General features: G+C 34.0%; 1 protein-coding gene across 4 annotated transcripts in view; it reads left to right on the forward strand.

Annotated features, from left to right (window-relative positions):
* Positions 1-22,699, forward strand: part of AP3B1 (adaptor related protein complex 3 subunit beta 1) — a 153,012-nt gene extending 130,313 nt beyond the window's left edge. For 3 of the 4 annotated variants that reach the window (XM_036403598.2, XM_054517948.1, XM_036403597.2), the window contains 3 exons: positions 3,918-4,015; positions 9,186-9,324; positions 21,955-22,699. In XM_036403598.2, coding sequence (XP_036259491.1) covers positions 3,918-4,015; positions 9,186-9,324; positions 21,955-22,108 — 391 coding nt within the window. In that variant the 3' untranslated portion in view covers positions 22,109-22,699. Of the gene's footprint in view, positions 1-3,917; positions 4,016-5,112; positions 5,150-9,185; positions 9,325-21,954 lie in introns of those variants that run through there. The other variant, XM_036403599.1, reaches the window with a different exon arrangement.
* Positions 22,700-23,061: the final 362 nt, after the last annotated feature.

Raw genomic sequence — 23,061 nt, forward strand, 5'->3', positions numbered from 1 at the left:
GCTTTCATTTGTTCTATTGCTTTGGCCTTTTTTTCATGCAAAAGCAGGATGCAGTCCTTTCCTTTCTTCAGCAAGACTAGAAGTCAAGTCCCCTATACTTTTCTAGAGAATTAATTTGCAGGAAATTATTTCTCTCTTAGTGTTGCTCTTCCTCTCATGTTCTTTTTTTTAACATGTGTGGAGATTTTTGTGAATACAAGACAAAAACAGTAAGCTGGTTTGGGAAAGATATATTCTGGGACAAGCTGCTGCTAGGAGTGAAACAAAAAAGGATAGTATAAAGAGCAAGAAGAATATTCCCAGTCTTATTAGAATACTAATTTATTAAAAGCCTTGGAAGTTAAAACTTTAACCACTGCTATTGTGGAATTTTAAAAGAAGTTATTGCAGGTGTTAGCATTATTTACTTCAGTTTTAAAGAAGATTTTGCCATCACTGTTTTAAAGTTTTTTGTTATGGTAGACAACTTCTTTACCAGGAGCCCTTCAAAGCCAATTCTTTAAAAGAAAAGCAACTAAACTGAGAGGAGAGAAGGAATAGCCAAGAGTTTCAAATGGCAAGTGCTAGCTACAGACATGTGCAGAAATCTTTAAACTGTGCATCTTCTGAAGGGCTGAATCTTAGTCTTGCAGTGTCAGTTATCGTGGAGCTAGTAAGTCTCCCTTTGTTCCTGTGGGAGCATTATTGTCTTTGTCTCTCTTTTGTTCATCCTGATGTGTGCGTCAGAAGATAAATTCATGTGATACTTGCAATTGAGTCATGAAAGTGATGTTAGTCTTTTAAAAATATAATATGTACAGTTTAGCAGTTTTTAAGGAGTCAGTAAGAGTAACGATGTGTAATATCATTTGCCCCTAAGTTCACAATTAAATACATAACAGATTTTGCAAGCTGCTGTTGGAAAGGTACTGTTATCAGACATCCCCAACTGTTTGATCCTTTTAAAGCTTCCCTCTAAGAACTTTTCATTAAGTATTCATGTTCCTCTAAGGCTGTAACTTACTAATTTATTGCACATGCTAATACCAGAAAACACAGTGTTTAATTTTTGAAATAAAAAACCACATTCTGTTGCCCTGAGAAACTTTGGGTATTTTTTCTGGTAAGCTGCTTCACCTTGATCTTTCAGGAAAGTTAAAGCAACACCACCTGAGAGATGCTTCAGTGCAGCTTGAACCAGTTGTCCAGTAGATTTTTATATGTGAATGTAATTTTTTGTATAAACATCATTTATATTAATGAGATTCTTGAAAATATAAATGAATAAGTTAAATACACTGAAATTTAGTTCGCTAGGTATTGGAGGAAGTTAAGTACTTGTATTCCAAGCCTCAATTTTATTCTCAAATTTCTTCATTAGATATCTGATAAAATCTCCATCTTTGGAGATACTCAGAGCTCAAATGGACAAGGCCATGAACAAAGTGAGCTAAGGTGACCCTCGCTTAAGCAGGAGGTAGAATCAGGTGATTTCTAATGCCCCTTCATATTGTGGCTCTATGGAATTATGAAGTAACTTTTGTTAAATTAAATATTATGAGCTCTCTAATATAAAGAGGTAATAAAAGAGATGCAGATCAACAAACAAAAGCTGTATATTTAATCTGTGAAGTGTCTGATAAAGAGAACCTATAAGAAAGGATGATTTTCTGTAGCTGAGAAAGAAATTTACTGTAGCACACTGGAATTAAAGTAGTGCAAAGTAACCCAGATGCTGACTAAAGTGAAATTAAGAGCAAAGTGGTTTTGAAGAACAAATAGCAATCAGAATTTCTGTTTGTATGCTATGAAGAGTTTGTGTTTTATCAAAGAATATATATTAGCTATTTATTCAATAGAGGAAATGGAAGTGGCATGTTTGTTAACAGCAGAGGTGTCAAGTGGTCTTCTTGAGCAGTTATGGACATAAAAAATCCAAGCTGTACTCATGCTTTTATTCCTTCTTGTTGTGGAAATATTGTTATAAGCATTAAAGCAATCTAATAATTGATGTTATAAGTCAAGTTTATGTACAAATGGCATCTCTCCAGTCAATGTGGGACATAAATCATTGTACACAAAATGGTTTATCTGTTTCATGCTGAATTATATAGAGTACATCTTGCTTAAATATGAAACATAAGATTGGCTGAACAATCAGTTGAAGAGTGTCAATGAAGGTATTGTTGAAAGTGTTAGTCTTATAGTCCAAGTAGTACGTATGAATAGCAAAAGATTAATGAGGCAGTTGATTAAAGACCCTTCCATCAGCTCTTAAGATGATTGAGTTCTTAATCACTTTTCAAAAGAAAAATTAAAGAAAAAATAGTTCTTGCTTATTTTACTGTGCACTTAATCGGGCTAGATAATCAAACAATCCCTGCTCTTTTATTATAATAATGACTTTCAAGACAGATGGCATTTAAGGTAGTACAGGGGAGGAAATTAGTACAGGGGGAAAAAAGTTTGTATTTGTTAGCTTTTAAATTAGCAGCACTTAATAACTGATTTTTTATAAAGGAAGTACTGGGAGTTTGAAGGGATTGTTCCCCTGTATGTGTACTAAATAGCAGTTCTCAGCGAAGTTAGCATAAATGTCCCATTTTATTTGAACAGGTCATACTTGAGACTGCACTCATAAGCATATCTATAACACATTGGAAGCTAGAAAATAAGAATGTACTAGTTCCTAAGCATTTCCTTTTGTAAATGGGTAATTACAGTAAGTATTAGAATTGTGAGTAGAAGGACTGTAAAATGCTTCTCTGTTTCCAGGTGGCTTGTCTTGCATCTTTAGGAGGGAGACGTGTGTTTTCTATATTATTGATCTATAGTGGTGTTTGCTTTCCATTAGTCTGTCTTGTTTCAGAACTTTGAAGTTGCAGAGTTATAAAATATCAGTAGCAAATATTTTAGGTTAATTTGAATAACATGGATGTTAATGGATGAAATGTATTTTCCATTCTAATGATTGTATCATTATATTTAAGTAAGATATCTGAGGCATATCACCAATCAATATATATTGACTATTTGGTAGACCAGAAAAAAAAAAGGAAAGTGTTCTTTTCTAAAAATTTCTCAGGCCTTAAAGAATTAACAGAGATTCTGACTGGATGTACTGATTCTGAATTGCTAGGCAAATCCCTTATGGTACAGTTAGTCAATGAAACATAGCAGGGTGAATGTATCTTGAGTTCCTGTAGATTTGAAGAAGTCTCAGACAAAATAATTGGAAAATAGGGAATTGAATGGATAGGGAGAGGAAGTTCACTGTATGATATTTATTTCTTAAGGAGAAATGCGTAACATTTGATAGTATTGTGTTTCTAGTGATAGTATTTTTTAACTCTGCCATTTAAAAAATGTTCTGCAGTTTTCCAGCATGCTTTTACATTTACCAGTATGCTCTGTGATTTTGTTTAAATATACCAAATACTGTAAAACTGAAGTTATCAAAAATATTTCTCCTTTACTAATGTATTTATTGTTTGGCTTGTTTCTGGGTTTTTTTCCAGACAATATCATCCTTTTGTCTGAAATTATATATTTTCTATGCTTACCCCTATTTCTAGAACAGCTGTAGCTGATGACAGAATGCATAACAGTTCTCTCAAAGGATTTGTGAAATGCACAATAATTTGTCCTTTGCAAGCATTTAGATTGAGTGTGATGCTTTGCAGATCACAAAAAAACATCGATTTGAATAAAAGTTACATTTTCAGAAACACAAGACTATGCCTACCACATTTGTACAGGAGAAAAATGGATCGGCTTTACTAATGTAAGAAGTTAGCTCTCAAATTTATAAGTTAGAAATCATACAGATAGTTCTTATACTTTTTCATGATTTTACAGAAAATTTGAAACTGATACATGTGTATTTATTAATCAGCGTTGAAGAATTTGGTTGATTCTCTGTAATTTCTCTTTTCTAGCACAAAGGATGATCACTTCAATGTTAACATTCAACCCCCTGTTGGAGAACTGCTTCTGCCTGTCACTATGTCAGAGAAAGATTTTAAGAAGGAGCAAGGTGAGAAATACTTCAGCAGCTTCAGTAAATTTACTTGGGAAGAGAGCTGCATGCCTTTCAATTTCCAAGCATACAGAAAGTGCTTCCAGTTGTAGGTGGTTGAGACTGTTAGTATTCACTCTGGCTAGTAGTTTAAAAGTATCTTGAGAAGGATGTGCCATGATATGATGCAGACTTTAAAGGATCAAAGCCCACACTTTACCCTAAAACAGTCTTTCGGCTCAAAGACTTTTGGCTTCCCATCATGAAGTGTGAATGCCTTTCCTACCAGCAGAAAAACAGAAACTTGTGATGCCAGCTCAAGGAAATGAACCATTTATACATTGGTATTGCATTGGGCTTTACTATTCTTTATTCCAATACTAATTTTCAATACTGTTAATGTACCTGTTCCGTAGCTACTTTGAAGATTGTTTTAATCTTTTCACTTTCAAACACTTCATATATAAAAACTACTCATGTTGGAACACTGTTTTTTATACTTCTGCATTCTACTAATACTATGTTTTAGTATTTAAGTATTTAAGAATTTAAGTCTCTTATACTAATCCAGACACAAACCCCCATAAGAGCTTTTAGTGACTTGAATATTTTATTCAAAACACTGTGCTTAGGTTTGACCTAAAATTGTGCTTAGGTTTGACCTAACCATATGTTAAATGGAATAGTCAATACTGCTGTCCTTAATTTGGATATGATTCTTGGATATTTTAAAATATAAGTGGTTACATTTTGGATGCACTCAAATGTAGTAGTGTTTACTCATATATCTCAATGTATGGGGATTTACATGTGTATGTCTCTTCACATTGAGATGAGAATATGCCCATGGGATCCTGTCTCATTGCTGTGTAAGGCTCAGAAACTCAGTATATCCATCAAGCAGTCAAGAACACCAACGAGTAATGTTATGTATTATTAGTTATTGCCTTTGAGCATTTCTTGCTTTTGTGTTATTGAATTATTAAGAAAGTAGTTTAAATACTGTCTAGATAATTTGCAGTTAAGCTTATGGCTGCAGTGAAAAGTTAGGATTGTGCTTTGTTTTCATAACCAATTGATACTTATTTGCTGTTCTTACCCTTTGCTGGCTAAAGCCTGCCTCTCTGCTTTATACCTGCTCAGCAAACCAAGGTGAGTGATTGAACAAGGCTGTGGTACATTTATTTTAAACTGTTCCCTTCTAAAAATTGTAGCTGAGGTTGTAGTGAAAAGAAGGCAGGTTACTGTGCTTCTTCCCTCCCTGTTTTTATGTTTGCTTGCTTTGTGGTATTCTGATAGAGTTTTTGTATGCTTTACTGTGACTGAGGGCTTTTTTTCCTCGTGACTGGCCATACAGAACCATGAGCACATAGAAGAAGTGTACTTGGAGAATAGCTGTGGTCCTCTGTGGAGTTGTTGCCAAAATTCCTTTTTCTTCTGCCATTTTACTTCTATGGTTGTTGATTATTTGTCTGAATAAATCTGGCAGCTGTTTGCTATGTTTAATAGAGCAGAAAGGCTACTCTGAATAAAGCTATTTGAAAATTTGTTTATATGAAGTATTTGTAAATCCATGAAGGTCTCTTGGCATTTCTGTATCGCTTGCTCTGTCTTCCTGAATTCATTCTTTGATGCAGGACTTTGCAGGCTGGCAAATTTACTACAGGTTTAAAAACCTTTCCTATTCCATCTTTTTTCTTATGGATATCAGCTGTATCAGAATATTCTTTGTAACAGAGGTCTCAATTCTACATTTTACATTAGTATTTATTACAAAGCTTTAGGAACAGGTAGCATATGGGATGAATTACTTTGTGTTCTTGCTAAATGAAAAATCCAAATTACAATAATAAATGCAGGGCAATTTAGAAGTTGGTATGTGCTATTCTATTTTGTGTTTAACTTCAATTTACCTGTATTCTCCAAATGAATCTGATTTATATAACTTGTTTTTCACTTGTCATGCTCTTTCCTTTTTTTTTTCCTTTTTTTCTTCTTTTTTTTTTGATTTGTTTGTTTGTTTGTTTGTTTTATTTGGTTGGTTTTGAATGTGTTTCAAGTCCTGTGTCTGGAGATGCCTGGTTTTATTTGTTACCAAAACAGATAGGTAAAAAATACTGAAGTGTTTGAGGAGAATATTAGAAATGCAAGGAGAGAATGAAAATATGTATGGGTTTTAAGGATTTTTACATCTAAATTGCATGTGTAACCTAATAAGAATGCTAAAGAGAAAATAGCTGGTATTATACTGCTGTGTAGAAGACAATTCATTGCTACACATCTTTATTCAATTACACTCTGCTGTTTTACATCGTCTGTTACATTTGTATATGTCCATTTTCTTCCTGATGGCATAAAGAGAGAGGAGCAGACAGGTTATTGAATATTCATGTCTGTGAAGGTTATCTGGTGGTAGCAGCAGAACCTCAAAAGCTGTTTTTGTCCACATGCTGTGCATGATATGCTTAGCTTTGCTGCACCATCTCCCCTTTCCTTTCTTCCTGAGCTCGGAATCCTCTGGTGAAGTAGTTCCCCGGAAAAGCAGCTGAATTAGTAGCTGTTGTGATTGAAAATTTGGAATGAGCGGATTAAAATGGATTAAAATATTAAACATTCTTTACCTTTTTGCTCAAGTATTTTTTCTGATCCTTTAGGACTCAGAATTTTAAACCCTGTTTTACATCGCATCCCCATGAAAAGTCGAGTTGCCATAGCAGGAATTCTGCATGAGTGGAACATTTACTGTTGGGAGCTCTGTATCCAGATTTCAACTTGTCTGTTGTTTTTGAAATTCAGTAGCAAAACTCTCTTTCCCTCAGTTCAGAATAGGACTAGTCTTGCTGGCTAGCATACCTTGTTACCCATCACTGTAATTTTTCCAATTTAATCTCCTTTTATTATTTAAAATACATACAGTTATTTCATCGTATCAGGTGGCTAACCCAGACTAGTTCCTGCTTTGTGCTCAGGCTAGAGTTTTCTTGGATTCTTGTGTTTCAAGCAATATTAAATGTGTCATGTGATTGTTATAGCTGAATATTAATCAGAATTTTTATGATAGCGTTTTTAAAATAGGCAATTAAAACTACTTTAGGATTTTTTTTTCTCTCAAGAGACATGTTTTTGAATAATTTTGTCAACTTTTTTTAGAAGTGTATACCTGAATCACATTTTAAAAAAAACCAAGCCAACACCAAAACCCAATCTTGGTTAAGTAAACATATACTTTACCTAATTTTATTAAAATTGTATATATAAAATTTGTTTTCCTAACAAGCAGCATGCTAATTCTTTAGATGGTTGGACATTTACTATTTTCTGGCCATTGACGACCCCAAGCAATCATATTTGATGCTCCTTAATTAGAGTAGCCTTTTTTATTTCCAGGTTCTTTTCCACCTCAGCAATCGAGACAATACATTTGCTTACCACGCTGCTCTCCTAAGTGTTCTTTTGCATGTAAATTAATCTTGATTCAGTTTACACTGTCATGCTGAGTGGTACAAATTGCCTATAACAATAAAACAGCATGAGTTAAAAATAAAGGGGGGTGAAAAAGCAGATTGAATGTGTGCCTTACTTGATAGGATGTTACTTTGCTTTATGCCAATACATTAGTCGACAATAATGAATCTTCTGTTCTGAAAAGCATGGTTTAGTTGATTTTTTTAATTTTACTTCAATGGAGCAGTACCTTGTCTTTTATAGAACAAGTTAGACAAACCATTAATGACAAGAGTGTTAAGGTTAAATATGAAGCAATGCATTCACTTCTCTGAGTGCTATCCATCTTTCCATTTACAGGAGCTTGACAAAAGTACTGGCTTTGTACAACATTTCCTTTAATTACATGCTGCGGGAAACAGGCTTTTAACATAAACATAGTTGCATTCATTTATTCAGCATTTGCTCTTCAGTAGAGCTTAATGGAGAAGGTTTAAATCCTAAATAAGTACACATATCTCTCAGCAGTGTTATGTCAGTCCCCATGCTCTGCTTAAAAGCAGTCTTAGTCTGTGTATGTAGTTTGTAAAGCTTTTGCCTAATAGTTAAACAATTTGAAATAGCATGTTCTACTCAAGATAAATCTGACTGTTATAAAAGTTGTATGCTGATTTTTGTTCTCTTTGAAAATATCCTATTATTTACTCATCAGCTGTTCCATTTTTACTTTCATATTTGTTATTCTGTGACAGCAGCACATTCCGGGGCATTAAAATGCTGGATTTATTTTTTTAATTGTTCTTATTAAGCATCTTGGTACTACTATTTCCTCTGGATTGGAGCTGTATGTGCAGCTAAACATTGGCCTTTTGAGACTTTTACATTGTTTTCATTGTTAGTGTTGCTTCAGATGCTTCATATTTCTGCCTGAAGTACCATGCTCCTTTGTTTGCCTGCATTTTCAGCTTCTGAACATACTGTAAAAAGGCACTCACAGTGTTAAGTTGTAGTTACTGTTGTGTTTTAATCAATGTGAGCATCTAACAAATCATTCTTCTAAACAATGAATATTGATAGAAAAGTGTGAGTTTTGTTAAAATGTCCTTGAATGTCATATCCTTCTGTACTTTTTCTTCATCATATGTTTAGATATAATTACATTTCTGTTCCATTTTGTAGTCATATTCAAATAATTTTACTCAAATAGTTTATGTTGATATTTTAGAGAGCTGGATACTAACTGAATTCACCAGTTTCTAATGTGCTGACTTTCTCTTAAATAACTAAATTGAACCAATTACTACTACCTGAATTTAAAGATAATTTTTAGCAATTGGATATGGAATTATAATTAAATGTATGTTTGAAAGATTATGAAGGATCTTTGTATTTGTTCTTACTTAAGCTGGACCATTCCGAATCAGTCTTACTTAATATTTAATTTCTGTGTTTCCATTCTTCTTTTAAATTAAGCTTTTTATGAGAAAAAAAACTACCTTGGTTTCACAGTTGCATTAGTATCACACATGTCATTGTTCAGCTATTACTAATTTGTTTCTGATAGAAGGTCATTGCAAGTAAGACATTAAAGTAAGGTAATTATGTGAGTTCTATGAAATTGTTTCCTCAATAAATTATCTAACTTTTAATGCCTTGTTTTTTGTTTAGAGTCTACTATTTTGGTTTAATGCTTAATAAACAAGCAAATCTTACTGTATTCATAATTAAATACTTAATGTTTCAGGAATGCTGACAGGAATGAATGAGACATCTGCTACAATAGCTGTTGCTCCACAGAACTCTACTAGACTTGTAATAATTGAGAGAGTAGTGAAAGCAGCTAACCTGGGTGTAGTTCCTTCTGGTCAAGATAACATACACAGGTAAGATTGTTATTTAAAGTACGAGTATCTTTTAATATTAATTTGTTAGTTCAAAATTCATCAACATTTGATAATATTAGAGAAAATTTTATTACCTATACTCTAAGGAAGAAGCTACCAAATTATACTGAAATATATAATACTAAGCAGATAGTAATTGAGACTAAGTACTCTGCAGCTCATTAATTGAGTGTATATAGAAGTGTTTAGACTTTACTGAACACAGTTAGAGGAAATTGTCCGTCCCTTGTTTTGTTTCAAAAGGAAGAGGTAGCCTTTTAGAGCACCGTACTTTCAAGAAGGTTTTGGGGGATTCTTAAACTTTTGTTTCTGTTTCCTATAGTAAGTAGCCTGCTCTAGTTTTATCATCTATGAGGAGCAACTTGTTTTCCCATATTATTTTTTTACTTTCCTACATATATATCTGCAAACAAAAACAATTACCTGCCAAGAAAGTCATTGGCCCTGTCAAATTTCCAGTTTTTCTTGTAGATTAATCCATTTCATCCAAATGCTATGATACAGAATGTGAGTGGAATTGATGCATTGTTGGTTAATGACAGCTTTTAATGTGATTAACTCAAAATATTTAGTCCTGTGAATCTGTATGGCTTCTCACTTGTGGCAGGAACAAACAGGTTAACCTGGTCTTGAAATAAGAAAACGAATACATTTCCCTTACCATCTACTAAAACTGTTCACTAAATTCTGAATTATCTCTAGTCCCCTGAATTTTGCTATTCCATGCAAGCAAAGTATCTTCCTTTAAAGAAAACAACAGTCTTTTGTTTGAAATTTTGCTGACTGAGATGGCTGTTTGAAAGAGTGAGAATTCTGCAGCCTACACAAGATTAATAACCTGATATTGTTGGATGTAGTCTCTTTTGCATTGCTGGGCAGTTGTAGTGCATTGCATTAACATTAACCCAGCTGGATTTTCCTATGTATTTGATACGGTTAATGATAAAATTCTGTTTCACCATAAAAACATGGCACAGCTAGTGCAATTGCACTGAAATGATTGTCACTGTTGACACCTGATCCTCCATGAAAGAGTCCTCATTTGTTGCATCCCTGAGGGATCCGTATAGCCTGTGTTCTCAACATCAATTCAAAGACTAGGTGAGAGTGTCAATCAAGAGAGACTGAAGTCTTTGCTGCTACAGGTGCTCTCCATCTTTACCCTATCTATCACATGAGACTTATCGCATAGGCATGGATTGTTTTGTTGACTGAGTCTCAAAAAGGCTCCCTAAAATAATAGCCTAGTTCCTAGCTCAGCCACACGTTTCCTGGTTGTAGATAAGTTTCTACTTTGATGGTGTTTTCTTTTGCTCTTTTGGTTTCTTTTAAGGGAAGTTTTCCACAACAGAGTCCATAACCAACAGTAAATATATTGAAGATGCACTTACTGTTGGGTACACTTCTTCAGAGACAGTGCTTAAAGACATGTTTGGGACAAGCTGAAGCATTCAGAGTGCTTCAGAGCATCCTGAAATCTTTTTTGATTTCTTAGATTCAAAGTACAATGTTTTCAGTCTGCCAGAATAGTTATAAAATAGATTATAGAATAATCCATCAAGCAAAACATATAGTTTATAACAATTTAACTGGCCTTTGAGAAATGCCCAGCAGTTGATAAGCAATTAGAAAACAGTCCTTTGTTTGCTTCACCATAAGTAAATGGAGTTCACAGATATTATGTACTCATAATTCTACCTAGATTTTACTGAGCAGGAACATTACCTAATTGACACTGTGATAAACCTGTTAATCTTTAAAACAGTTATGATTTGTCATTAAAGTAAATCCTAGATTCACATGAATGAATATTTGAGATAGATATTAGATAATAATCCTTCCAAAAAGCCGAAAAAAAAGACCAAAATAGTTTGTTTATATATATATATATATATATATATATATATATATATATGGTAAACATGTTTGGATTAAATGAACTCTGTCATTAGAGGAAGGAAAAATCAAATTTTTCTGGCAGAAGTCTCATGGGTACCAGAATTGTGACTTTTATTTGATGCACAATTTCAGAATAAGAAAATAAACAGTCACCTTTTATCTTATCTAAACAGTTACAGATTCAATAAAAATACATTAAAAATAAATTTTCTAATTTTTATAGGGTTGTCATTTGTCTTGTTTTATTGCAAGTGATATTGCAGAAAAAAAATTACGTCCAAAAACTTTTAGTTCATCATGCTGTTCTGTGAGGACTACTTCAGCTGACTTCTTGGAAGTCTTTTTACACAGAAAAATAAGTACTGTTTTTTAACTGGCATTCTGCATTGTGCAGCATAAATTACATTAACCTACTAGTTGGTCATCTCCAATTTGAATATTACTGCCTAATGATGGCTAATGCCAAAAAAATTGTATTGCCTAGTAATGCAATATACTCATTCAAAATGAGATGGTACAGTTTAATACAAGTGCAAGAGTATCTAATGGACATGAACAGGTGTGTTTCATGGTTTCTTTCAGTCTGAATGTATTCACATTCATGCTGAAGATGTTGTCGTGCTAGTGGAATCCAATTACTGGTCCTTAAATTAATAACCCTACTAGGATTTTATTTTTGCACCAAGTAAAAACACTTAGAGCAAATATAATGAAGATTCAAAAGTAAATACTTGAAATAAATATCAACAGAGTAGCATACACTCACAAAAGAAAAATGAAATAAGTGAAAACAAATGTCAAATGCATCAGCTATATATCTGAGCATATCGTAATGTAGCAACACTTTCTTAAATGCATTTCTTTTCTCTCTTTACCATGTGGCTACTAAATTTGTGTATTTAATTACAGTGTAATAATTTAACTGTTAAATGAATGTAGAACAAATATGCCAGTTGACATAGTTGATTCTGCTTTAAACTGTCTTTTGTAACTGGTTTTTATTTGAAATGATATTTGCAAAAATTTTTAACTTGGTAGCCTATAGATACAGACGTAGATATCAGCAGACAATGGTGCGGGTAAATATTTATTATTTGAAAAATAAATTTGCTGTACTATTTTGCTTTCTTTAGAGTAGCTACCTGATCTTCAATGGAGTTTATTCAAGAGCTTAGATTACAGGGCCTTGTAGGACAACATGAAATGCATTTACATGTCCTTAATAGGATTTAGCTATTTTATGTATTGATCTTTCTTGCTTTTGCTAATAAGTGGAAACATTATTTCAATTTTAAAAGGCTTCTTCTAGAAGCAAGAATGTGAAATACATTTCAAAAGAGAGATTTTCTTGAATTGGAAATGTGTTTTGTTAAATATTAAAACTTCTGAAAGAAGAGTTCTTTTTTTCCTTAAAATATTTTTTCACAAGACTGATTAGCATAATTGTTGGAATATCCACAGCTCTTTTAATGTTCCAAAAACTGTTACTTGATGTTGATAAAGTGATTTTAAAGAGTCAGCTGAGGCACCAAGCTTCTGTCTTTTGGTTCAGACCACAAGTGAGGGCGCCGTTTGAAGACAAAGACACTGAAAGAAAACTATTTGTTCCTGCAGGGAATTAAATCACTCTGAATAACTACGTTTAGGGAACAAGTACTTTTCAGTTGAAGTCTGTCTGCTGTTTGTTGTCAGTGGGGAAAGCCTATTAGGAATTGTTCTATTTTCAAGATAAGAGGGTACATAATGGAGGACATTTATTCCCTCAAAGTTGATTCTTCTGTAGAACATCACTTGAGCTCCCGGTCTCTACTTGGGCAGTAACATTCATTGCTTTAGATACAACAACAACAACAACAACAAAGAAATCCTGTCTGTTCTATTTCAAAATATGATGAGATGAAGGCATTATTCAAGATTTTCAGTCATACTCTATTTAACTGACACAAGCCTTATTTACCCAGAAATGCCCTCCATGCTAGTGCTACTTTCAACGTGTTGCTTATTCTTCTCAGACAAATATTTTAAAAGTTCCTCAGGTCTCTTCCTCCTTTATTCATTTTCATCTCCTACAAGTATAGGTAATCATCATCTGCTTCACTTTGATTATAACAAAAGATAACAGATGGTGACAGAATGAAAAGACTAGTTGCAGACTTGAATCTTATAAAGACTTGAATGCTCTCATAATCCTCTAGAAAGTGTCAAAATATTGTCTACTATTACATAAGACCCTGTGCATGAAGGAGAGATGTTTCAGGCTAAATTGGCTTAGGAAAAAAAGTAATGGAAATACACAGAGAAGGTGTTTTTTCACACTACCAACAAAAATATGGTGCAAAGCTTTTAAAGTGTTGGCAGCAGCTTATGGCAGAAAAATCTGTTCGAAGCAAAGATCACAAGCTGGATTTACTTCTTCGCTCAAATTTTGTTTTATACTTGTGTGCTTCTGTTGACGTCAGAGTATAATGTGCAATGGGATGGAAAATCAGGCCATCTTCAACTACCTACCTCTCTACCTTCTACTTCCCAAAGCATTTCCTAAATGGGATGCATCATACTACAGAATATTACTTAATTCAATGACTGTGGCTCTAAAAGTGGTGCAAGATAGATCATCTTTTCCACTGTTTTCATTCTTGAAGACCACTTGTGCATTGCCCAACCAGTCAGTGAGATAAAACTCTGAAGCTATTTGGGTGGATAATGAAGAATGAAGTTTAGTCGACCTCAACTTATTTAATAGTCCATTGCACTAGTTTGTTGCTGCTGTTGTATTCTGGAAGGAATCCTCAATTGCAAACAGGAAGTAGCAGTATTAGAAAGTGAGCATGGTGTCATATACATATCTTTGTTCTGCAGTTCATCAGGACAGTTGTAACCATTGTTTTGCCCTCTGAGACACACAACAGCATTAATTAATTTCAGTCCTCAAATTTCACATGGTCATTTCTATAATTTCAACAACCCAATATGGGACAATCTGAGGGTTTGGAGAAAATCAAATCTCTTTCAACAACGAAGCTCTAAAGTGTTCAGAACAGCCATTTCACATTTTAAGATAGGGATTTTAATGTCTTTCTCCATTACAGTCACAAAAAGTGGCAATACTAACAGCTATCTCTTCTTCCTAGACATGACCAGGACTTGCAGAGGGAGGATTCTCATCTCTTAGTGGTGTCATAGTGGACACCTGGATTAGCAGCAAGCAAGCTAAGTTTTAAACAAAGAAGCATTAAACAGCACTTCTGCTCATTGCTGGGGCAGGTCTAACCTAGCTCAAGCACTGCAGTGCATGCAGTGACTGTGCAGTTCTGAGACCTACATTTTTGAGGACACTTTACTGAACCATGTAGATATGGTAGTTTCTTCAGAGCTTGGCGTGGATAGTACGACATTGCTTAGTGTACCCTTCACTATCTGATTTCTTTAATAAGCAATTATTGAACAAGATGTAAAATACCATCCACCTGTCTTGTGGAGGCTTGTATTGCTACCCTTTAGCAAAATCAGAAACATACTGTGTAAATCATTTATTATGACAGTAGACATACTGCAATTGGTGAGAATTCATATTCTGAATAATATGAAAACAATAATACCAAATGTAGAAACTTGCATAAAATGTTCAAAATCCAGAAAATACAGAAATCCAAACTGTGTTTCACTAGCCTTTATTTCTCACCCCATGCATCAGCTTGACAGTCTGGTTATATTCACCCCTTTTTATCATTTTGCAACCTGTCATGTCCCATTTATACTATATTGGCAGACTGATTCTCAAAGGAAAGAGGGTTTTGTTTACAGACAATTTTGATTATCAGAGAATGTCGTGGTTAGTAATCAGTTATCCTCCCCACATCTTTTTAATCCAGCAACACTTAATGTGGGGAGAAAAGGTATGCCATGGCATGTTTGTGTAGGTACATTTGTACTGAACCAAACTCGATCTAATGGGGTCCACCTGGAAAATTTTTCTGTATATGTCATCTTCCAATTTGCACTAAATTTAGAAGAATTCTAAGAATTCACCTTAGAAGAATTCTAAGAATTCACCTTAACATAAGAACCTAAGAACCGCATCAGCTTCCAGCATGTCTGCTGGAAACAAAAATACGCATCTATTGAAGATAAACACCATGTATAAGTTCCTGAGAAATATAAATTCTTTATAGTTATTTACTTGAATCAGAGTATATGTTGTCAGTAGCTGATAAACAGGTCTATAAATCCACAAAGACTTTTTTAAAGGCCTTTTCTGTTCTGTGTGCAAGCACACCTGTTCTAAGGTTTTTTACTAAGCAGTTAGCCTGTTGGAGAGCTGAGAGAAAGTGAAACCAACCTCTGCTCCTGCAAAGTACCTCCTTTGATGCAGTTACCTAAGACTGTTTTGCTTCTCTAGTTCCTTAGCTGTGGGGCTCAGTCTTCCTGGTCTACTCTTCTAGAAAACTTCAGTGGGTAGCTGTGTAAATAAACTTGTAACAGGCATGCAACTTTGATTTTGCTTCTTAATCTCTCAAGTAGAAATTAATTAGATAGCTAAATAACCTAGGCAAAGCAGCTTTTCTGGTAGTCTTTACCTGTAGGAGACAGAATTTTAAATGGAATAGTAGTATATCCATGTCCACCATTATTTCACCTTTTATTTTAAGCAGGACTTTTAAACTCTTAATGTTTTCTTGCTTTATGATGGAAGTAATTCCAGCTTTTTGTTTTGGGAGGTTTGGTTTTGTTTTCTTTATTTAAAAAAAGAAAAAAGAAAAAAAAAGCCCAGCTAGGCTAACCATTTATATTTCTTTAAACAGGCAGGACTAGAAGTCTTTCTGCTTAGTAACTATTCTTAGGTTAATTTTTTTATTAATAGAGGAAAACAAAACTGAATTTTATAAGTATGAAAGTACTCATTCTCTAGTTCCTCATATTACTCTTCCTATTACCATTATTCCTTAATCAAGCCTAATCAAATCCTTAATCAAATCCTAATGTTCCAAAACCTTGAAATTTTCTCTCTGCTAACAAAAGGGCCCTGAGTATACTAATACTATTTTCATGTGTTATCATCATATCAAAATTTTAAATAACTGGTGTAAAATACTTGATCAAGAGAATGCCTTCACACAGAATCATTTTAATGCCCTTAACACATAGATATATTATTGTATTAAGGAGCTTATGTGCAAATTGCAAGATTTTTAAATAACTTTAGGAAATTAAATTTGGTCTTAACATTAAAAGTATATGAGTGAGTCGTTTTAGATATGCTCTTGATCAAAACAGATTGTTCTAGCCTGGCTTATTTGCTCTCCACTAGAGGACAGCACTGCTTTTGTATCTGAATGGTATAAAGTGATAAATATGTGCAGCATTTTCTTTGAAAAACAAACAGGAGCCCTTTGAGCCAGTTATTTAAACAGAAAATGCTTAACACTTTAAGAACTAACTGAGCAGAAGACTGTCTTTGATTGTAAAGATCTCTGAGCATTTAATATTTAATATTTTAATACCATTCTATAAAATAATCTACTTTCTTGAAATTAAATAATTTTTCTGCAAATTAAAATTTATAGCCTGTTTTAAAAATAGACTGAGTATAATTCTCAAGCATGTATCATATTAAATGTCCAATTCTATAGGAAAAAAAAAGAAAGAGTGAAGTATACGAAAAAACAAAATAGATCGAGTATTGCAATTAGACTTTTCAAGGTGGGAGGACCAAATATTTTGATTCAGGCTCTTAGCTCATTGAAGTTTAAGGGAGGAGATATAAATACCTAGATTTAAAAATGCTGATATTTTTAAACTAATAATAAATTTGGAAGATGATAAAAAGTTCATGCAGCATCTTTTTGAACATGTGGAGTAGTGCTATCTATTGGACAGTAAGTTCAGACTACTGACTTGCATTTCTGCATTTTTGTTAGAGGTACAGTGCAGCTGCTTGCTGGAAACTGAGGACAGACTTAAAATCTACTTTGGGAATACAAATAAACATGGTAAAAATATGTACATTTGACTGCAGTTTATTTTACAATTTTGTTATTTTATACTCCCTGGAAAAATAGATAATTTTGGAAAATAATTACATTATTTTAATGAACTAGGTATTTTGAACAATTTGTTCAGAGGTAGTGTTAAATTGCATTAAATATGCAGGGAAAAAGAAAGTCACAGTATAATAATATGATTTTTAAGGTAAATAGCAATCAAATTTTATTAGTAGTAGCCAATGTTAAAATCACCAGATTAAGTTCCTTCTTTTTGTGGGTATGTTTGTGTTTACAGTTTTAGTATTAAGCTCTCTCTATCCCCAGGTCAGAACTAATACCCAAATACTTCCTTTTCACCTTCTAAGACTTACTCAGAGAATGAATACAAGTAATTTTTTTTAATGCAAATAAATACAAGGAGCCGATTTTTAGATGAGTTGTTATTTATAAGGTGAAATCTGTACATAGCAGAGCAATATGAAGATTCAGAGTACTGAAAGTATAAGTGTAAGGATCTTTGTTGTCTAGTTGACATGCTGGAAGCTCCTTTGTAGTTATTCATTCTTATATTTACAAATTGAAGACTAATTCACAGCAGTATTTTTTTCCCCTTTGAATATATTCATTGCATAACTTGATTACACATTTGTCAGCTTTGGACTAATTATTTTTCTACAGCTAGGGCAGGGCATTGCATCTTCTGATTGTCTTCCTTACTAATAGGATTCTGTCTGCTTCAGCAGGCAGTAATTGAAGGCTTCATGTACAAGATTTAAAGAAAGGGCGGAGGGAAAAAAAGTTTTAACCTCCATGGGCCATTGTCAGTCTTTGTGGTAAGCAGTAGAACAGAAAAACAAGAAAATTTAGCTTGAATAAAAAAGTCAAAGAGGAAGACAGGAGAGAGTGTGTTTTAATGCCGTTGAATTATGTGTAACGAACCCGGCTCTGCTGTAAATATCCCAATTTGCACTTATTAATAATCTGATAGTGAGTGTTCAGGTGTAAATTTACTTTTCAAATGTTGAATTTTAACAAGCAGGTTTTAAGTGAGTTAGTCTGCTGCTGTATATTCACTGCCACTGAAATTTTCAGAACCTTTCCTGCAAAAAATGCATCTCCTTATAGTAGCTATATTTTGTCTACAAAAAAAGAGAAAATTACTCCCAGTCTATATTCAGACTAGTCATCATTGCAAAGTCAGTGTTTGGCAAACGCTGTCACATTTTAGTATCTGACACTCTGTGTTTTCTCTTTATATCAAGTATATATCAAATTTTTCTCTATGGTTATCATGAACAAATTTTATTTTCATTGGAAGTCACAGAGACTGTATGCTTTATTTTTAACTCCTGAAAGACTGAGTTATTTTCTAAAAATATATAGTACTTTATTGGTGCTGAATTTGTTTCTTAATGTATATTTCCCTATTTACTGATAGGTAGTACATTTATATAAAAATAATGTATTAACTCCTTCTCTTTTTTTGCATGTCACATATGCTCAGAATATTTAATATCCTTTCAAAAAAAAAAATTGTAAACGTTCAGAATATACAATATTTCTCACATGTTTTGTTCCAATGTGTCTTGATTTTTTTAAATGGGAAAAATACTAACAGCTGCAAATGTTCCTGAATATTTTAATGATGTAAAATCAGATTTAGAATCAATATTATCGCAGAATTAAATACTGCATCATAGCAGAAACAGCCATCTTGAAGCTATTAGTAAATATTTGGATTTGTTTTCCAGATGCATTCTCATTTGCTTTGGTTTTTTGGGGTTTTTTTGTTGTTTGTTTAGGATTTTTTTATATTTATAGATGGATCCTTTGTTGCAACAGAACCATGCTCATAATACATGTCTTATGTTTAGAGTTGTCCACAGGACAAATTCATTCTTTTGGACCTACAATCAATCAATATACATCCTAGATTTAAATGTATCACAGTGCAGTTTTCAAGGCTTCTTAAAGCCAAATTTCATGTTGGTTTATTGTCTTTTTTGGTTTAGTTTGGGGATTTTTGTTTGTTTTTAGTTCAAATTCTAACCTACGAAGTGAAAAATTATTACTGACCTCATGGAGAAAATGAAAGTTTCTCACTGAGAGTGAACACATGTTATTAGTGATTAATTTTTTGCTGCTGAGAGATTTTTTTTCATGCCTTTCTAGGCTTCCCTAGGTATTTAGTTGAGAACAACACACCTTTTGGAAAATTCTTGAGGGTTTATGGTAAGAGTTAGTATATAAAAGCAGTAGCATGTATTTAGTTGAAAAAACAGCTATTAACTAAATCCTTCAATGACAGTGTATTTAAAACATCTAAATAACTGACAAACCAGTGTTACTGCCAGTGCCAAGTGCTCCATCCTGTTATAACTGAGTCCAGTTTTACAGATTATACAAGTGTATTTATAACTCTCCTTAGAAGCTAGATTATATTCCCTATTCTAAGGAACAAATTTTGGTTTTCAAAGTTCAAAAGCAGCAGTAAACCTGCTGAGTGGTTCTCTTCTATATGTGCAGTTTTAATGGTGAAATAAGTCTTCCTGTTGTGGTCCAATTCTTCCTTCACCAAGCAATTCCAGACGCCATATCGGTGACCATGGATGGAAGCAGATTAGCTGCTGCTAGTTTTGCGCATTAACACTTTGTGTAAAATTACCTGAGTATCAGGCCCTTTGCATCTTGCAAACCACATGCAAACTCACATTTTATTGATTTTATGTGGTTTGTTCAGGGCTATGGAAAAGTACTGTTGATCCCCTAAGTGATTTTGCAAATTCACATGTAAAAATATCAGCACAAAACTCATCTCTCATGCTTTGGACCACCTTGGCTTTCCCAGAACGCTGACTTTGTATCACTTTCAGCTTTTGATAAAAGAGGGTAAAATCAAGCCTCGGGGCTAGGAAGCACAGCAGGAGTGCCAACTAGCAACCTATTTATGTGCATACTCAGAGATAATCTGCCTCTGTGTTGTCCCAAGGCACAACTGTTAAGTAAATAAAGTGACTAATAAGACTATTGTTTCTATAATTATCCCCCTGTCGAAGCCCACAAGAGAAATAGTCATCTTCTACCTTGCAGCATAAATAGATGAAATCATTGATATAACTAGCTAAGTAGGTAATTTTTGTACTAGTAATATTGTTTTATAACCTTCTATTAAAAAGAGAGGTCTTTGAATGTATCTGTAATCCAGACAAAAGAAATAGATTGACCTATGATGGGTGACATTAGAAAAGTGCCCCATGTTTCCTTAATTAGTATAATGTGTTATGAGATTTTGATATGCTTAGTTTAAAAAGAAAAAAAAAAGACAGAAATTACTTCTCGTTTAAAAAGAACCTGCTTCCTGCTTAAGTGGCTAATATTTTAATTAAGTCTGGAGTGAAGTTTTTTGAGTATCTCCTGATAAACTCCCTCCTTTATGTTGATGGTAATTAAACAGATCCCCAAGGGCTTGGGTAGGCGCTTTGCAAGGCCCATGCTGATTGTCAGACAGGAGACACTGACCAGTTGGTTTGCTCTTGAATAGCCCATAGCGTGCTGTCAACGCAGCAGTTTGATTTTTCTGTATTGTGAGCTGTTGTCAGGGCTAACTGGGTCCTATTGTGACTGAAGATGTTGCGCAAATTGAGGCAGATGGCTCTGATTCAGACACGTGTCATTCAGAAAGAGGAGGGGAGATTGGCCCTGCAAAGTGGGGTCAGACGGGGTCACAGACCTGCTCTACACTTGTTAGTGTTTTCAAAAGCCCATGTGCAGCAACTTTGTTGTTGAGAAGTAACCAAGAAGGGGGGAGAGCGTGTTGTGCTCCTTGTGGAAGATGGAAAGATGGACGCTGTTGCCATCCTTGCTTCCTGTCTCTTGGGCCTGGCTCTGCGCACAGAATGAATTAACAGGATTGACAGAAGTTCATTGTGCCTAAAATGGCTTTTCAGTCAATTGTGGTGCTTAAAAGGCTAGTTTTGCTTTTAATTCCCTGTAATTAGTGGGTTCTTCATGTCTTGGAATTTAGTAATGGTGCATTAGTCCTAACTTTTGTCTGTCTGATTGGTTAGTAGTTTTTTATTTCCTTTGTAGGATTTTTAATAATTATAAAATGTTTAAAAATATTGGCCACATTTTTATGGTTCTGGAGATAAATTCACAGAATAACTGTCTTGCTGCTACTGTCTTTTCAAAGTGATTGTTTCATATGTTTATAATTTTGACTGGTTTTAGTTTGAATTAATTTCTGGGATTACAGGAGGAGACATATTTTAGTAAGTACAATGGTTTGGCTTTTTATATATGTTCTACTACATTTAACATAGTTGTATTGTCTTTGGGGCACCAACTAATGAAACTCCTTTGAAAATTCTATACAGCTGTAGTCAGGTTGTCAGTGTGTATGAATATTGTAGATGAACTGAAGAATCAGTATTTACATTAAAAATTATTTAAATAAGATTTAGTTTGTACTCCTAAATACAAAATTTTGCATGATACTTCTTTGCCCTTATAAAATGCAAAAATATTTACATAAATTATGTTTGAAGAATTTACAGGAGGTTTTATGGTTTATCCCCTGAAATGAATTTATGAATTTAGAAGTATTTTATTATATTTGAGCTAATTTAACTCTTGCAGAAAGAAACATTAGCTGTCTTTGACCTTAAGATTTTAAAATCACCTCAGTGATTTTTCTCTTTTCTTTTTTATTTCCTTTTCCCTCCAGGTTTGCAGCTAAGACTGTGCACAGTGGGTCACTGATGCTAGTCACAGTGGAGCTGAAGGAGAGCTCTACAGCACAGCTCATCATAAACACTGAGAAAACTGTGATTGGTTCTGTTCTGCTGCGGGAGCTGAAGCCTGTCCTGTCCCAGGGGTAACCTGCTTACATCTGGACTTCAGAATCTGGCACACAAAAAAAGTGCCTGGCATCCACTACTGCTGCCTTTCATTTATAATAATAGCCCTTCCATCTGGCAGTGGGGAAAGAATACACTCTTGACATTCTTGTCTTCTGCTTTAGAATGCTAGTGCGTATCTATCATGTATGCAAGTCCTTTCCTTTCTTTCTGCTTGCTAACCAAAGAACATATATTTTACTGTCAGTTACCTGCGCTTTTAAATGTATTTCCCATTTGTTCTACCCTAGTCCTTCCCTCTCTCTTCCCTCCCCCCACTACCTTCCTTCCCCATCAGCTTCCACTACACCCATAGTGGACAAATACTAGGTAATAAAGTTCAATGGAAATCACACTGCTTGAAAACTGAGTTCAAATGGCAGGTGGGTTCCAGCAACATACACAATGAGTATGTGGTTCAGAGAGAATTTTGGTGTGTGAAAACACAGTAAGTAAAGCAAAATGGTTTTCTAGAAATGCTTGTGAACCTGAACTCTACTGAGAACATTGTTCCTACCTACTGTCATTTTCTCAAATATTTTGTTAAGATGCTAATAAAGTAGTGCCTATGAACAGAGGCTCCCTCTTTCTTGTTTTGGTAGAAAATTGATAACAGACATGCTGGTATTGTATATACCTGGTTACCTGAAGTAAATACAAACAAGGTGGACCCTATACACATATCAGCAAATTGTTCTTGTAAAAGTAGCCAGTGTTTGTACTCCTATGAAATTGCTATGCGGTTACACTTTTGTTAATAAACAAAGCCAACAGCTGCCTATTTTCAAATTGGCCTGCTCATAAAATACTGATTGAATTGTTCAAATGTGTATTAAATGAAATACTGATTGTTAGACTGTTGTGGCAAATACTGTCATCTAGCTTAATGAATAGTTCAGCTTTATTTCAAATTTCTTTCTTAAACTAGACTAAAA

Source organism: Molothrus ater, chromosome Z (assembly GCF_012460135.2).
Source record: "Molothrus ater isolate BHLD 08-10-18 breed brown headed cowbird chromosome Z, BPBGC_Mater_1.1, whole genome shotgun sequence".
Lineage (NCBI taxonomy): Eukaryota > Metazoa > Chordata > Aves > Passeriformes > Icteridae > Molothrus > Molothrus ater.